Here is an 18,186-nt window from a genome sequence, read left to right on the forward strand (position 1 = left end):
CCACTCCCTCCCTGGGGGCAGCCAGCTGCCACAGTAGCTTGGGCTACATTTCTGAATGACACAATCTCATGTACAAAGAGGTTACATGGAGGACCACAGAGGGGCTAGTTATGTCAGTGAAGCCTTCTTGGACCTTTGTGCAGCCCAGTTTCATACAAGCAGTTTTGTGAATCCAGCTAACACCACTTAGAGCACATGAGCCCAGGGCTAAGCCCCGAGTTCCACAGAATCACGAGAAGTAAATCATTTTTGTTTCACACCATTGAGTTTTAAGTGGCTTGCTACACAGAAAGAATTGACCTGCTTTACCGCAAAATGAATCTCTTGATAGGAGGCAATGGTTGTGCAGGATTCTATGTCAGTGACTCAGAATTCTGCAAGCCTTTGCATGTGTGGGCTGGTGGGGACGTGCTGTCGTCAGGAAAAGCCAACACAGATCAGGATGTCGACAGTTCCAAAAAGATGAAACACTGTCCCCCTAGAGTAGAAAGTCGCTGATTACATTGATTACCCATTGATTACATTGATTACCCAAAGTTACCAATCTACATTTAAGTGGATGGCTGCTCTACTCCAGGGAGAGTACCATATCAAGGGTTCATTGTCAGTCTCTTGATGTGGCTAGGGCTAGAGCAGCCTTGTGGATGGCAGGCTGTGAGTTCACAGAGGGACTATTGTGAAGCAGTAATCACAGAACCTAACATGAATTCCATGCTTGATTTAACTTCCACAAGTCATATGACAGGCGGTGTTAAAATCCCCATCTCACAGATGTAAAAAGATTGAGTCTGAGAGTAGCTAATATGTTCACGGTTTCATGGGATTGACCACAAACAAAAAGTCAGCCAAGTATTCCTTTAGCAAAAAGGGTTTATTCAGGAAAGAAGATTGCAATTCCAACAAAGGAGAGGAGGTTCTTTTTTTGGAGGGGAAGAGATAGTTGGGGGATTGGGGCTCAAAACCATACAGTTTGGGGCGACCAGTTGGCTCAGTTGGTTAGAGCGCAGTGCTCATAACACCAAGATCGCCGGTTTGATTCCCACATGGGCCAGTGAACTACGCCCTCCACAATAGATTGAAAGCAACGACTTGACTTGGAGCTGAGCTGCGTCCCCCACAACTAGACTGAAAACGATGACTTGACTTGGAGCTGATGGGTCTGGAAAAACACACTGTTTCCCAATTAAAAAAACCGAAAAAAACAAAAACCATAGAGTTCTTCCTGCAGGGCTGTCACAACCAACATAGGGCATGAGAACCCTTCCTACAGGCCCTCCCGATTCCTTTCTTGCTTAAAGTCTGTCATTAACTTTGCCATTTCACCCTTTGGATGGAGATCTTTGAAAGCATCACTGATCAATAGTCAGGTCTTCCGATTTTAGAGGCCTTTCGTCCCTGGGAGTCACGTCCCATGTCAGAGGGAAAATGCATGGTCCAAACCACTCATGTGCAGGTTCAACAAGCAACAGGGGCAGAGTTTAACAGCAAAAACAAAAGAGCAAAATGACAAAAATAACAAACTTAGTGTATATGATTCTAAAACAGGAGCTCGGACCTGAAAGCAGTGAACTAAGGGGTCATTTACATTACAAAGGAGTTGAGGGGAAAATTCCACATAATGGCCACTGACAGTCATAGTGGTCCATTTAGTTAAAAATTTGCACGAGGAGGGACCATGGTTTTGAAACATAAATTTGGCTGGGGGTCCCTGTAGGAGGGAAATAGAGAACGTTTTTCAGAGGGTTTCTGTAGAGCAAGGGCCCAAACTGGCTAAACAACTCAAACAGCTTTTAAATAGCTCAGGCAGCCTTAAGGCTTAATACCAGCCAGTTCCACTTAGAACAGGCCGATCCCAAAGGGTCAGAGCCCAGAGCAGAAGCAGATTCACAGAAGCAACCCGGTCCAGAGGGAGTCAGGCCATACTTAGGCTGACACAGCTGAGTTCTAGTAGAACAGTCTGCTCCGGAAAGATCCAAGCCAAAGGCTAGATGACAGGACACTTTGAACCGGACAGTCTGGTTCCAGACAGCCGGCACAAAGGACCCAATTCCAAAAGTCTATGGCTAACACGGTCCCAAGAAACAGCCTGATTCCCTAGGGAATCAGGCCAAACTGCTAAAGAGAACTCATAGACAGACAAGGCCTTCTAACAGAAAAACTCCTGAACAGATCCCAAATAAAGCCCAGAGGGCTTTAAAACGCAAAAAGAGCGGAAGCTTGGACTTAGGCGAAAACTTACCCTCAAACTCCTGCATTGGGGAGAAAAACAGCGAGTTCAAATGGCTGGCTCTGTGGGGGCCACACTCGTTTGCTGCTCACCAGCACAGAGTTATCGGGGGTCTTCTCCAGACCCCAGACGAGCCCTCAAATGTGTTGACCGCAAACAAAAAGTCAGCCAGGTATTCCTTCCGCAAAAAAGGATTTATTCAGGAATAGACAGGATTGCCACTCAGCAGCTTCCACTTTAGTGAGCCAGGCGCAGATTCGGGGTAAACAATGGAAAGAACTCCTTTACCGAGGGGAAGAGGAAGTTGCGGGGGTGATAACCCTAGGGTTCCTGTAGGGCTTTCAGCAACCGACAGAGGGCGTGAGAGCTCCTCCTACAGGCTCTCCCGATTTGTCCAGGTTAAAGACTGCCATTAATTTTGAAATTGGCTAGCCAGAAAACACGGGATTTATTCTTCTGTTTCAGGTTGTCTATATTCATTTTATTTTATTGCAGGTTAGCCTCAATAAAGCATATAGGTCTTGGGCTCTAGAATAAATCAGAATAAGACTGGCTCCGCCCCTTCGACAACTGGCTTGGACCACCCCAACCTCAATCTCCTCTAGCCTCCTCCAGAGCGGAGTTTCATACTCTACCCGCCTCACAAACTACATTTCCCGGCAGGCCAAGCGCCGGCGTCGACGCACTTCCGCCCGGCGTCCCCCGCGACGGGAAGGAGTGGAGCGCTCGAGGCCGACGCAAGTACCTTTCGTCGTTGTGGTCACTGCTGCCTTCGCGTTGAGAAGACTCGTCGCGACCGCCTCCGCCGCTCTCGCCGGCTACCATGTCCGCCCAGGCGCAGATGCGGGCCCTGCTGGACCAGCTGATGGGCACGGCCCGGGACGGTGAGTCATCAGGGCGGTCGGCCCGGTGAGGGGCTAGGGCGGGAGTGAGGCGAGGCCGCCGGGCGGCCTGAGGCGGGGGGCCGCAGCCGTCTGCGCCTGCGCTGGCGCCCTGCCCTCCCCCACGCGCCGACCGCAGGCGCCGGGCCTTTGTCTGAGCTGGTTCGTTTGGCAGGCGACCGCGGCCGGCTTTTCTCCCACCGGCGGCGGGTCCTCCCCGGGCTCCTCCCTCGGAACCCGTGCCGTCGGTGGGGCTCCATTCCCTCCCCACTTACCATCCTGTCATTTTCTCCCGGGTCGGCGCCGCAGCTCCTCCAGTCCGGGAGTCGGCGCCAAGTCTGGAGCTACAATGGGCTCCAGATCAATGGCAGCCCGGTGGCGGAGCTCAGCCCAGGCTCCTCGGGGAAGCAGCTACACCCGAGCGAGCCGGGTGGGCCTCGAAACCCCCAGCCGTTCTCGTTCTGTACTATTGCAAGGGGAGCCGTAAATTGAGCTTTTCTACCGTGGGTTCCTGCCGAGTGCTTTTCCAGCCTCCTTCCCCCCCGGCCACACAGGCGAGCCTCTGTTTAGCCAGCGCTTGTCAGTCGTTAGGTAGGTTGTCTCGTAGGGAGGAGTGCAAGATCATGATGGTTGTCTCAGGAGAAAGCGGTTGCATCTTTGCAAAACTATATACCTGCTGTGGTTTGTGTTCTCTTTTCTACTGAAGTAATGAACTTGTAAGTTCACACTGGCACATTTCGCGGGGCTGTGCAGATTCTTTGCACTTTATTTCATAGGTGAATAAGTGCTTTTTAGCTTTCTTTGTATATTGAGTTGCTTTTGAATTGCTTCCCATATTTTTATTTCATACAAACTGAACAATTGTGGCCCCTCTATTTTATTTATAAAGGTTCAGTGTATCTTTGCCTGCCTACATCAATCTGCAAGGGAGTTGCAGAAAAGCCTCATGTTCATCGAGCCGTGAGTCACAACCAATTTCTAAGCTGTTATAACAAAAAAGTGTTTGCTTTTTTTCACAAGTAACTTTAAAAGTGTAGTTTAGAAAGAAAACATTTTCAATAAAAAGACACTACATTAATCCTGGATGCTTGCGAATCCTAAAATTTATTCCTCCTTTAGTGTTACACACTTCTGTGTCGTATACACAGATTAGCTTTAAAATTTGTCACATTCCACTTTGCCTTTACTTTTATGTATCATTCCCCTGACTTCCTTACTGCAGGTTGGGCAAGAAATCTTTTCCTTTAAAACTTTTCAACAGCGGGCATAAAATTCTGCAGCTGAGGTCTTGAAGAATGCAGATGGGTACAGTATGTGTTGGAACTCACAGTGTGTATTGACTAACCTCGTTCTTTTTTGCCTTTTTTTTTTTTTTTTGTATTGTGTTAAAAGTGACTCCCAGGTGCCAAGTCTCTTTTTTATGGGTGGGGGTGAATGGGGGATAGGAAGACAAGGTCTAGATTATTTCTCAGTCAGCGGTAGAGTTTGAAAGCTTTCTTCATGTAATTTTGGGCAAAATACTGCCTACGCATTTGTCCACAGCAAAACTATTCGATTAATAAGTAGCTTTTGTTGGTGGAAACTATCAGCTATAGGTCATACATGGTGATTTCATGGCCCTCTGGTTAGCATGGGTTTTGGTGTCTCGTTGCCCACATGTATGTGTGGGGCTAATGGCTTTTTGGTGCTCAGCCTTTTGCTTGACTCCTTGACTTCTTTGGCACAATGACGGAGTCAGATCTCATTAAGTGTGAGTCTACATGATATACTTAGCATCAAAAAACACCTGTATTCTGCTCCAGTTGTAAATATCTCTAGATCAGCTTCTCAGTGTATTTGGTAGTCTGCAAATCATCCAGGAAAATTGTTGTACCAGATATGCTTTTGTGTTTAATGTGTTAATATTGTCTTATTTAAAACCACAAATGAATTTCAGGAGATGAAACCAGACAGAGGGTGAAGTTTACAGATGACCGTGTCTGCAAGAGTCACCTTCTGGACTGCTGCCCCCATGACATCCTGGCTGGGACGGTAGGTGCTTGTGGTGGGGACATCACAGAATACTCAGGGCTACTGTGTAGGCAGTGTAGGTTTTCCAAGTGGAATTCTGTTTTCCTTTATCGGGCAGGAATCACCTATATTGCCTTTCAAATTATAGATTCTGTGAGTTTAGTGGAATTTTATATTCTGGACCATATGTCGCTGTTACAGACTGTTACCAGGTTTTTGTGGAGTCATTTATACTGAGTAATCACAACTGAGTAGGGCAGGCGATCTCATTTGGCTACAGCAAGAAGTCTGCTTCATATCCACCCATAGTTCTCTGAAGATCCTGGGTTAGTTGGTTTGTTTTCAAGTTAAACAGAGTGCTAGACTTCTTATCTAACAAGGTACATTTCTTCCTGAAAGTTGCAGGTTTTCTAAAAATCAGTTGGGAATAACATTGATTTTCTAGTTTTGTGTTATGCCGCCCTTTCAAGAAATCAACACACGATACAATGAACATAGACTCCTAAAATTTTGAGTTCTCTTCGGATGAACTAAAGAGATAAATGCTGGTTTTGCAGAATATGCATTTATTCAAAATTAGATAGGAATCCTCCACTAATGAGTAGAGGATTATCCACTGTGACTCAGCCACTTACAGAAAAGGAGTCTTTTAAAGACCACCACCATTTTGAGATTTTACAGCCCCCTGTCAGTATACCTCGTGAATATAAAAAGTGTCTTCTCATTTTAAGGGTCAAATGTGCATGTACTAGTGAACGTTTTTTTTGTCATTAATTGTTGCTTTATTAGTACCATCGTGACGGAAGCAGCCTCTGGTAAACTCGCAGGTGTATTAACTTTTCTCAAGCTGGCTCTCCTGACAGCAAATAGGAAATGAACGCCAAACCTTGTGCCCTCTTGCCTGAGATTTGCCTACACTTTGACCGAGCGTAGGAAAACGTTACAGTTAGTGTTTGCTGCAGGTGATTGGTTGTGTCGCTCCTTATATACAAGAGGGAATTAGGCTGATTCAGAGCCACGTGAATCCATCAGTGGAAAGGTGTGGCTTCCACTTGTCATAACAGTTCAATTGCAGGATCTTCCTGTGACCCGCAATTGGTGGTAGATCTTAGTGGAAGAAGTCAGAGGGAGCAGAGGGATGTGCGCCAGAGTGGAGCAGTTCAACCATGTTTTTCTTGGTCAGATAATACCCACGTAATATTGTTCCAGAATGGTGGTGAGGAAAATAACCAGAATGAGAGCATTTCCTGCAAATGTTTATTGTGTTTAGGTATAGATTAGTTTACCAGATGTTTTTTAGAGACCTACTCTGTGCCTGGCACTGGGGATATGGTGCCAATAAGACAAAGTCTTTACTCTCATCTAATGGTGGAAGAGGACAGGCAATAAATAATAAATGAGTGGCTAATGGACTGTGGTGATAAGGGGGATAAGGTAAGGCCTCTCGGGGACATTGGAGCAGAGACCCATGGCGAGAAGGAACACGTGTGTGGTGTGGGAGTGCGATGCTCTGGATAGAGGGTGGAGCTGGAGGCTCACGGGAATGCCACTGGTGTGTCTGGACCCGCGTGAAGGAGGGGAGAGGCGGCAGAGGCTGTGGAATCCCATGAGTTGTGAGAAGCCATGGACTGATGAGTCACGCCCGCGTGGGTTTGGGCAGGGGCAGCTCAGCCAAGGGGCTGTGAGAAGAAGCACCCTGAGGAGGAGGAGGAGGAAACTCAGACCTGCTCATGTGAAGATGCAAATAAGCAAAGGTGAGGGCCCGCTGAGGGGCGACGAGCCTGAGGATTGAGGGTCGGGAATGCACATAGAGGTGGTTGAACAGCGCAAGCCTCCCTGGGAGTGGGCTCCATGGCAGTGGGAGGTGAAGGGTAGAGTGGAGCGAAGGGTCTTCTGAGGAGTTTCTGTCTTGCGTTGAACTGAAATGGAATGAAGATAATTCTTGAGAATTGAGCAGCAACATGGAAGTGGTTATAACCCTCAGCCTGCTAAGGGCTTCTCCAGGCCCAAGTTTTTTCCTGAAAACCGTCTCCTGTCATTAGTGAGGGTGAGGCAAGGGGGAATGGAAGTAATCATTTGATTGAGGCTACTGGGCAAATGCAGTATCGATGAGTAAGTTTGGAATAGTGAGATAGCTGGAGGGAAAGTAGTGTGACTTGTCTCGGGGGAAGAACTGTTTTTCAAAGATTCTGGAAGGAGCCTTTTATGCCCTTCCCTGTCAACAGTGTGAGATCACAGGTGTTTTTGCAGTGAAAATCTGACATGCTGGATTTAACAACCTTTGGAATATTTTGAAAGGACCTGCTGCGGGTGCTGTTTCAGCTCTGCTAGGTGTTTAGCCGCCAGGGGAATTGGCCGGTACTTCCCTGCCTCCTTGGCAAAGCCGAAAGCTCCATCCAGAAAGAAAACATGGAACCCAGGCCTGTCCTCTGCGTGCTTTAGCAGTGTCGGCTTAAGAGCTCTCATCCAAAGGAAGACAGTGAGGAATGTTGCTTCCTTTGTGGTTCTCCAACATCAAAACCTTGTTGACGACATTTGGAAGTTTTTAGAGTGGAAATGATTTGCACTTAAGATTTTTAATGCTTAAGGTTTTAGTGCTTAGTTCCTGTGGTGGTAGTTTTTCTTTGAGCATCAGCCCTTTTAGCTGCCACTCAGTTTTTAGCTATAGCGTGTAGTTTCCTTTGTGGAAACGATACATTTTAAAGAATCATATTTGGTACTTAAAAGAGTGAATGACGCAAAAGTCAGCTTTACAGGGGATGGTGATTCTGGTTGCAATTGTGGCTTCTAGGACCACTGTTGACCTTCCCTCTGGATTCCCTTTGTACCTAATATACACGAGCTCCATAGGACTTCAGAGTAAGAAGAATGAAGGAGAAAAGAGGTTTTAGCATGAAATGCAAGGGTTGATCTTTGGTAAAAAGGAAGATAAACTGACACTAGGCAGCCCACTGTCAGTATTGTCATCACTGGTGATATTGAAGGATATTTTGTTAGTGAGCATGACACCCACCTTCTGAGAGCTGGGGTCCAAGACCCAGGCACTGCGAGCCTCTAATTTACCTAAAATATTAAGGATTTTTATAACCGTGAAGTTTTTTATCTTATGTTGAAGGCAGTTGGTTTAAAGGAGTTCCTGGACTCCATTTTTTGTTTACTAGTTACGTAGACATGTGCTTTTGTCCAGCAGCTTGGACATTGGAGGAGTCTCGTTGGGGTGTTGGGTTTTGTTACCTTGTGCTCCATGACTTGATAGCATAGACTTTCCTGTTGCTGTTTGGACGGCCAGAGGCGAGGGTGCGTATGTGTGTGCGTGTGTGGGTAGAATCCTGTACTCAGGATTTAGATAAGAACTGTGTAGTGTTGTTTAATTGTTCTTACATTTGCTTACAACACATGATAGCACGTGAGGCTGATCTTATAGCACAGATCATTTGGTCTAGTAAAAGAACCTTTCTTTCTCAAGTGCAGCAGCTGAGTGGCCAAATTCTATGTTCCAGCTACTTGCCCAGGGTCATTTACCAGGTTAGGAGAATGGAGGACTTGTCTGGCTCTGAATCAGCCTATTCTGCTTTATTGTTTCCTTTGGTAGACAAAGAACTGCACAAAGCCAAGCGTTAGGTTGTGTTGTAATTGCCAGAACCTGATTTCTGTGTACCCTTTCCTTTTCTTTCAACTGAAGTATTGAACATCTTGAGTAGTCAAGATTGCAAGAAGGAATGCCTAGAAGCTTGTTGCTGTTGGAGACACTCTTGTTTTCTGGCCTTTTCCTTGCTCTCTCGCCGCCTTGCCATCCCCAAAGCCGCTCTTCCCTGGATAGATACTATGTGACTGATGCAAAAATAAAATTGGCAAAACTAATTAATGTGGTTTTCGTTATTAGTTCAATTTTCTTAGTCTAAAAGAGATGTAAACCTTTATACTGTTAAATGCATCAGTTTTGAGTATCATACCATCGTAGTGGTAAAAAAAACAATAAGGCTTCTCAGCCATATTCTGTTTCTTAATTTTTTTATATTATTTATTTTGGTGACACTTTTAAACACCAGGTCGTGTGCTTTCTAATGGGAAGATGTTTATGTGTAAACTTTTGTTTCTTTCTCACAGCGTATGGATTTAGGAGAATGTACCAAAATCCACGACTTGGCCCTCCGAGCAGATTACGAGATTGCAAGTAAAGAAAGGGACCTGTTTTTTGAATTGGATGTAAGTTTTGTTTGATGTTAATTAGTCCCTATTGTGAAGAGCCAAATACTGAACTAACAAGAATAATGCAACTTCTGTAAGTTATGAAGCAAACAGTACTTGTTATCCATCACTCTAGCTGAGGGCGAGCATGTGGCCAGTACCATTTTGTGTCTACGTGTGTGTCTGCCACCCCAACGCTGTTCTGCATTTTGTGTGTGTGGTTTCCTTTTAAAAATGTTTTTGAGCCTTATAAAAATGGTTTCGTAGTATAAATAGTTGTTAATAACTTTTTCATGCAGGATAATGTTTCGATTTACCCATTTTGTTAGTTATGGTTTGTTTTCATTGCTGCTTGAATATTCCCCATACAGTGCATTCTTTATTCGTACAGTTGGGTTGATTCTAGTTTTTTTGTTTTGTTGGGTTGTTTTGCTGTTACAAACAATATCATGAATATTCTTGAAGCTCTTCTTGGTGCACGTGTACAAGGATTTATCTGGGATGTATTCCTGGGAGAGAAATCGGCAGCTTGTAGGAGATGAGCGTGTTCATCCTTTCAAGATCGTTCTGTGCTGTCTTTTTCTTTTCTCTATTGTTTGATAAAGTGGCTTTATCAATATACACCCCCAATAGCAGTGTATACATTCTCACCAACACTTGCTGTTGTCAGACTGTTACATTTTTGCAGATTAGTGATTATAAAATGGCATGTCACAAATTTTTTTTCATTATTGCCTCCCAAGGGAGGCTTTTCAAAACATGTTTTATTTTATTTTTTTCTTTTATACAAGTGAACATTTTTTTAAAAATTTTTGTTTAAGTGTGTTTTTCCAGGACCCATCAGCTCCAAGTGAAGTAGTTGTTTCAGTCTAGTTGTGTGGGGCACAGCTCACCGTGGCCCATGTGGGGATTGAGCAGCGCGCTCTAACCAACTGAGCTAACCGGCTGCCCCTCCAAACCTTTTCCCCATGTCCTCCTCCTACCCGTAACACCCTGGATATCATGATACCAAGATACCATATTAGTTTATATTTATGTTCTGTGATCCTTTCCAGGCCACAAACTATTGTAATAGCTAAGATTTTTTTTTCACCTTTTAACATCAGTTTTCATTCCTGCTCCCTTGAAAATGCATGATTTAGAGTCATTCCATTTTAGTTTTTTCTTTTCTCTAATCCTCCATCACTAGTCTGACCGGAGGTGGGAGGAGGGGTTTGATGCCATTCAAGTCCCTGAGTTAAAGACTGGGGTGGGGGTGGGGGTGGCAGATTGATCTGATGTGAGGAAGCCAGAGAAAAAAACCCAAGGAAAGGCATTTTCCCCCAAAAGGACGTTTTAGAGGATATACTGTTGGAGTACATTCTATTTAAACCCATAGTCTTAAAAAGTGATTAAAATTCATTCTTTTTCAAATATATTCTTGGACAACAGTGTGCTCTCAGTGTTGATTCTTTGCGTTAACTAAAAATGTTTTTAGTAACTGCTCAACTAACAGATGGGGCTTAGAAATGGCGATCTTCTATATTGTGCGTTTTAATTCTTCAGTAACTTGAAAATGCTGATGTAAAGAGGTCATTACCTTGGTATGTCAGGCTACCTTTGTCTGTATAAAAACTTAAGATATTCACGTATGGAAAAATTCCCATACATAAAATGAGACAATAAACAGGGACAAAACACGTGCAGTGTATATGATGGCTAGTTTCCTTTATATAGTACCGTATTCCCCGGAAATAAGACCTAGCCGGCCAGTCAGCTCTAATGCATCTTTTGGAGCAAAAATTAATACCGTTTCCCCAAAATAAGACCGGGTCTTACATTAATTTTTGCTCCAAAAGATGCATTGGAGCTGATTGTCTGGCTAGGTCTTATTTTAGGGAAAACACGGTATGTCCTCAAAACATCGGTGGTGGGTTCTGTGACTTTAAGCGTAATGATGTATAAAGAAACCAATTTTACCATAGGCTAATGGGCGTGAACAAGAGTCAAGTTCCTACTGCATTTCATAGCCGTTGAACAAAACGATGTTATGTGAGGATTGCTGTATATAAAAACGATTGTGGCTAACAACATTGTCAATAACTCAACAGAAAATGGGCAAAGGACAGAAAGGGACATTTCCTAGCGGGCATCTAATCTTATGGCAGGTGCTCACCCTCCCTCAGAACTAAAGAGATGATACACCTGGATAATTGAGCATCTCAGGATGTGAAAACACATCCCAGCAGCGCCAATCGGGAGAGTAGATCTGACTGATACACTTGCATATGTACAAAGGTAAATTGGCTCCAGAATATTCTTACAGCATTATCACTGCGAAAAGCAGGAACCAAGTCGACTCCCTTGGCAAGGACTGGCTGGATCACAGCTCTTTACGATGGAACGATACATACCTGTGAAAAGAGAATTGAGGCAGGTCAGTGGATGCTACTGTGAAATGACCTGTAAGATAGGTTAAATGGAAAAGCCAAGTGTGGTATGATGCTTCCGTAGTGTGTGTTTTTCCTTAAAGGGACGGTGTTTTGCACTTGATGTATTTTGCACTTGTTGACGTGCTTAGCTGTGCAGAAGGTAGTTTTAGAGGAACCCAGGGGATGATGCACTCTTGTTTCAGTTGGAGGCCTAGCGCAGGTCTAAAGTCCTTTTGGTGCTATGTGAAGGTTTCCCGTATGCGGGAATTACTTTTTAACTAAAAAGGTAACCACCCTTCTTCCAACCCCTTAAAAATATTTGACCTTACTAGAAAGCTCATGTTAAAAATAACCTGTGCTGTGAACACGTGGAAAAATGTAGGGTAACCTGCTTTAGCAGCTGTGTCAGTCCGTCGGGCTGTTAGTATGTCCAGTGCATGTGCACTGTACCTGTCCCGGAGCTCCACAGCTGCCAGTGTGTGTAGGGATGGGTCCAGATGAGGACACAGTAAAAAGGCTCGTAGCAGCATGTTGTCAGTGGGAAGAAAAGAAGCTATAATGAAACTGTTTATTGGGACTGGTTACGTAAATTGTGGTCCTGTCCCACTGCATGAAACTCGGAACAGATACCTCTGGGTGGTAGGGAGGGACGTATTACTACCTTAAAAAGTTTTTTTTACAACAGTGGACTTAAGGCGTAATTCACATACCTTAGAATTTAACCTACCTTTAAAAATTTTAATTTATGCATTAGTAGTGTTTGGATGTGCGTAGTTTACTTTAATAATTGAAGTAAAGGTGGCCTCATTTTAAAATACCAAACTGAAATAACTTATTTCCTCAGTTATGCAGAATAAACTTAGGAGGAAAAACTAAAGTCTTTTCTCAAAATATAGATTCGTTAAATCAAGTTGACAAATGATTTAAAAAATATTTTTGGTAGGTAATGTACGCTCACTGTTACAGGTTCCAGAGCTCTAAAAGGCTGTCTGGTAAAGTCTCTCCTTTCCTTGGGACCAGCCGTCCAGTACCTGTCAACAGAGGTCACTTGTATCTTTCAAAGAACGTCCATTCAGAACGAACAGATACATTTATCAGAAAGGGTAGTTGTGATTTTTCTTGTCAAAATTGTAATTTTGATAAGCAGAATACATCAGAAGCTATTTGGCCACGTGTGGCCAGTGGGCCCATTCTTGCTGCCCCAAGCTTAGGACCAGTAGCTCCCACGTGTCCACACTGCGGTGGTTTCTGGAAGTGCTGGAGTGTGATCGTCACTGTGGCAGATGGACACGGGTCTCATGTCCACACGTTGTGAATGTTACTAATCCATGATTTGTTGTGATTTTTCTTAATAACTTCATAATTTTTGTAGCTCACCACGTGTTTTGGTAGATTCTCTTCACTGTTGGCAATAATTCTGTGAAGTGGGCCAAACGTTTGTCTCCAAAGTCTCTGAAAAGTGCTGTAAGTTTGATGTTCTTTGCCAGAATTAACAGAAGCAACATCATGTGATGCTGAGAGGAATCAGGATCCGTTCGTGGATCAATCGGGGATATTTAGGAGCTGTTTCTATCCAGGTTATGTTACAGCTGACAAAAAAGTAAACATTTATTTTGTTTTAATCATATTGAAAAATTTTTAATCAAATACATTAAATACAACAGGTGCTTGAGTTATATTTTAAACTTTATTTTATAAGTGGTGTTCTTTTAGAACAGATTATTATAGTGAGATCAACATGAAAGCTCTGCATACTAGATGGTGCTAAGACACCCATGCCTTTTGTTGCTTTTAGGAAAGAGTCACTTTTTCTAAAACTCAGGTTTTCAGTTGATTTATTAATTCATGGTGCATTCGTTTAAAAGAAAATTCTGTCTTTACGGAAAGCGGCATTACTATTAATATCTATTTTATTAGTTGCTGAACTCATAGCTTAAGTGACATTTGATTTTCAATAGATCTTTTATAAGAACTCATCAGCCCTTTTTACAAATTTGAAATATTTATAGACTGAGTCACCTTTAAGCACTTTGTAAGAAATTGTTTTAGAATAATATTTAAAACAATGTATGAGAAAATATAAGATGTTTATTGTGTCATTTTGAATGAATGAGTGAAAAAGTGAAAAAACCCAAATAAGTATTTATTAGCAAGGTTAAAGTAGTGTTATCAAAATACAGTGGGATACTACACAGCTGTAGATCATAGAAGACGTGCGTTGATGTGAAAAAGAAAAAAGGAAACTTGTAAAACTATCCTGTTTGGTTGGAATAAAAATTGTGTGCTTGTATATACATTTTAACACAATTTTAAATGGTATATACCAAACTCTTAAGTGATTATTTCTTGAGAGAGGGGAGGAGAATTACATTTTGTATGTCATATAAAATTATTAGGTCCAGTCAGATTGTTGGTATAGTTGGCAGAAATGAAAAATTACGAAGTATTTCAACCTTGTGATTTATTTTTACAAATCTCTATCCTAAGGAAATAATTGGAAATACAAGCAAACATTGGTATACAGAGATGTTTGTGGTAGGAGTGTTTATAAGATTGAGAAATTGGACATAGCAAAATGCTCAAGAAGGGGGAAATGGATCACAGACTGTGCCCTTGAAACTAATGTTTGTGAAACCTATTTAAGGACTAATTGCTTTTGATGTCACGAACAAGACAAGGATACAAAAGTGTAGATACTGGAGATTTCCACTGCAAACCTGTGTTTGCGTGCTCTCCGTGAACGGGTGTTGCTTAATCAGAATCTATAACCTGATTCAAAGCCCTTCTCCCTTGTGTGAAGCAGTCCCTTAAGTATTGCTTTAAAATACAAGGAAGCAAACACTTTTTAAAAACAATAATTCGCTTCTTAAATGCTGCAAGCCGACCGTGGTTGGTCAGCTTTTTAACAAACTTTCAGGGCAGTTGCTGGAAGCCTGCGTCACTGCCAGTTCAAGGACTGGCTCTCGGTCAGAATTCTGAGGCTCCGCTGGCAGAAAGGAGGTAGAGTTGTGCTCGTAGAACTTTGGTAACAGTTTAATGCTGTGGTTAAATGGAATATTATTAGTCTACCCAAAAAAGACAGAGAAAATGATCTCCAGGGCCTTTTTGGTTGTTTTCTTTCCCCCCATTTTTTTTATGAAGAACTTGAAACATCAGAAGTCGATGTAATAGTGTAATGAATCTCCATCACTCAGCTTCAGGAATAAACATACGGCCAGCTGTGTTTCATCTTTGTGTCCTCCTTTGTCACAAATCTCAGGCCTCACACATCGTCTTATTTCACCTGTAAATATTTCAGCATTGTCATTGGCTTTTGAAGTTTTCTTTGCTGTGCATACAAAGATCTGGTATTATACTTGGTTGTGACAGAAACTACTTAGCATGCTTTCAAAAATGTGTTAAGGAAAATTTCAAACATGCAGAAATGATACAATGAATGCCTTGGGTTTCTTCTCCCAGTTTTCAATGATTGACATGAACATTTGTTTCACCTTTATCCCGTCTTTCCCCATGGGATTGCTTTACAGTGACTCCTAGACTGAGAATTTCACCTGAATTTCTCTTTTCTAAAAGAAATACTACAAGTAGTATATCTAGAAGATAAGAATTTTATGAAAAATAATCATAATTTTAAAAACATTTCTTAACATTATTTCATAGTCTGTATTCAAATATCCCAGATTAACTTGCAAAGTTTTTTATTTGTTTGTTTGTTTGTTTTAATAGTAATTGTTTGACTCAGGATTCAAAACAAGGACCACACATTAGAATGCTTTGTAAGTCTTTTTAAATATTTGTTTGACGAAATTAATTTTTAAGTCATCTTCAGGATTTTGCTGATTGTGTCCTCATGGTATCTTTTTGACATGTTTTCCCTTATCTTTGAAATTCTCTGTAACCTAGGAGTTAGATCTGGAAGTTTGAGCATCCGGTTAAGTTCTTTTTGACCAGGGTCTTTCAGAGGCGGAGGTGTGCACTTCCTGTTGCTTCACCTCAGGTGGCACAGTGATCGGTGGTGGGCGTGGGTGTTGCAGGCAGCTGGAAGATCCCCATCTGCCTTCGGCCTAATGCTTTCAGCAGCAGTTGAAGATTATTGCCTAGGTCAGTTATTTCACTAGGACTGCAGCATCTCATTAGTGTAAAAACGTAGGACTTTTACATGGTTCACAATTGAAAAGGCATGTGTGGAATATCCTGCCCTGTTCTTCAGCTACCTGGTTGCCTCCAGGGGTAACCAGTTGTTAAGTTTCTTCAGTTAACTTTCTTTTAAAGAACAAGGCAGTTAAAAGACGTCTCTGCGATCTGCTTATTCTGTGTTGTGAAGTTCACCGTTTAGTTTATAGCTTATCAGATGTCTGATTCAGTAGGGTTCTGTGTAAGATGCTCTGATGGGTGAAGGCGGAGTCTTCCGATGTCTGTTCCCCACTCATCCCCTGATGGGGGGGGTCCCTGGGTCTGTCTTAGGTGTGAGACCACTCTTTGGGTTGGCAGTAGAGGGGCTCCAAACCAAAGTCTCAGTGCCTATATGAGGGTGAACCTGGGGCATTGCAGGCCATTCCGTGAGGTGTTGTCCCAGGTGAGCACTGGTGGCACGTGACCCAGGTCAGCTCACTAGTGCTTGGATCCTGGCGAATCCCAGCTTGTCAGCAGAGCTGGTTTACTCTACGTTTTTCCAGGAAGTACACATGGTGCATGCAGGCAAACAAATGCCAGTCATTTGCTTTCCTGATTGTTTGATTTGAACATAGTGAAATAGGTACCACAGAATATTTGGGTGACCAACAGGAAAGAGGTCTTGAATTCCCAAATTATGGCGTGAGATCTGGGAGTTGGCTTCCCCATGGGTGATGCTGCATCCTGGGGTCTGCAGCTCCGTCACAGAGCCTCTTCCTGTCCCAACCTACTCCCAAGACCGCATTTACTTGAAAAGAGTATTTAAGATTCCTGGTGGCGACCTTAACCCTCTCCAGTGTCCCTACTGTCCCGTCCAGTGTCAGCCCGTCCTACGGAGCGCTTTCTTTACAGCTGACCTGCTCTCTCCTGGCCATCTTTGGGGGAGGGGAGACATAGATCGGTCTGTTGGCTTAACTTGCATCTTCCTTATCATCTTCACCCAACATTTTCTTTTCTCTATATTCTGGTGATAGATCGTACTGTCTAACCCTGTCATCCACTGCTAGGCTCACTCGCTGTCATAGTGTGATGCCAACGTTAGCAGGTGGCTCATGGTGTAACTTACGAGGTCCTTCTTCTCACTGGTTGGAGCCTGCAAGTTGGGCAAGTGATACTGTATTTACATGTTTAGCTGAAGTTACCTTGGGGCCTTTGACGAGTTGGGCAGATTAACTGCTTAGCATATATGGCAGCTTATTAGCGTTTTACCGTTTCCCACCGACTCTTTGCAGAGTAAGCAGTTACATTTCTAGAGTTTCTTTCCCTTTATCTCTTGGGGTAAGTAGTAACCAGATGTCCTGCTGCTTTAGACGGTAGGCAATAACTAAACGTATTCACAGCTCTCAGTAATATTTGTTCTATTGTTTTGTTTTGAGGTGGAAGGGGGAGCTCTACCCTCAGCACATGAGGGTAGTGTTTGCGTGGCTCACAAAGACCAGTGAGTACATCATCTGCATTTCCCACAGCTCACCAGAGGAGGGCTCTCAGTCTCGCTCCAGCCTTTCCTGCCCCTCAGAGAACACTATTCGTTATGACCAAGTGTTAGAATTTTCCTCAGTAATTTCTTGGAAATGTTTCTGAGGGATGGGGGTCCTTTTACAAATTTTGGAGATATATTAGATGAGCACACCCTGCTTCCGAATGAGCATTTGGTTTAACAAAACCCTTGATTTAATGTGATGATGGATGTGTTGACTGGAGTGTAGTTTAAGATCTTCCCACTGAGCCTACAGGTTTTAAGAAACCAACCCAGGAGTGTATTTTCCTGTCGAACCCGTGGGTTCCCAGACCACACATGTAATTGACCCTAGCTCTCTGCTTCTCCTGAGCTAGGCGATGGATCACTTGGAGTCCTTTATCTCTGAGTGTGATCGGAGGACGGATCTTGCCAAGAAGCGGCTGGCAGAGACACAGGAGGAGATCAGTGCAGAAGTGTCTGCAAAGGTACGCCCGGGAGGCTTTCGCCTGCAGTGCTTGGGGTAAATCACTGTCTCGCGAGAACTGGGCAGCTGGTGGGACTAACACCTACCTCACCCTCGGCACCGATAGTGCATCTGTGGGGTGGACTGTACTCAACCTCTGGGGGGGGGGGGTTCCCCATAAGGACAGGCTGTCAGCAAGCACTCAGCTCCCAGGAGCTGCTGCCACTGTCCCTCCCCCACAATACATATTTTTTAGTTAGTTTTTTTTTTAACATCCCTGATAGAACAGGAAGTGGGGAAAATGGTTGAACCATGGTGCAATCGTATCATGGAATGAGGGTAAATCTGTATATAGTTGGCTTGAGTGTCAGCTG

The 18,186-nt window shown here is 43.4% G+C and overlaps 1 protein-coding gene across 4 annotated transcripts in view; it reads left to right on the forward strand.

The window, feature by feature from the left end:
* The first annotated feature begins 2,924 nt into the window (after positions 1–2,924).
* Positions 2,925–18,186, forward strand: part of LUC7L (LUC7 like) — a 28,810-nt gene continuing 13,548 nt past the window's right edge. For 2 of the 4 annotated variants that reach the window (XM_019756223.3, XM_088801389.1), the window contains exons 1-4: positions 2,925–3,111; positions 5,045–5,139; positions 9,226–9,324; positions 17,724–17,834. In XM_019756223.3, the coding sequence (XP_019611782.1) occupies positions 3,051–3,111; positions 5,045–5,139; positions 9,226–9,324; positions 17,724–17,834 (366 nt within the window). In that variant the 5' untranslated portion in view covers positions 2,925–3,050. Of the gene's footprint in view, positions 3,112–3,997; positions 4,069–5,044; positions 5,140–9,225; positions 9,325–17,723; positions 17,835–18,186 lie in introns of all 4 variants that reach the window. The other 2 variants (XM_019756224.3, XM_019756222.3) reach the window with 2 other exon arrangements.

Source organism: Rhinolophus sinicus, chromosome 10 (genome assembly GCF_057876585.1).
Source record: "Rhinolophus sinicus isolate RSI-liver-muscle chromosome 10, RSI-T2T, whole genome shotgun sequence".
Lineage (NCBI taxonomy): Eukaryota > Metazoa > Chordata > Mammalia > Chiroptera > Rhinolophidae > Rhinolophus > Rhinolophus sinicus.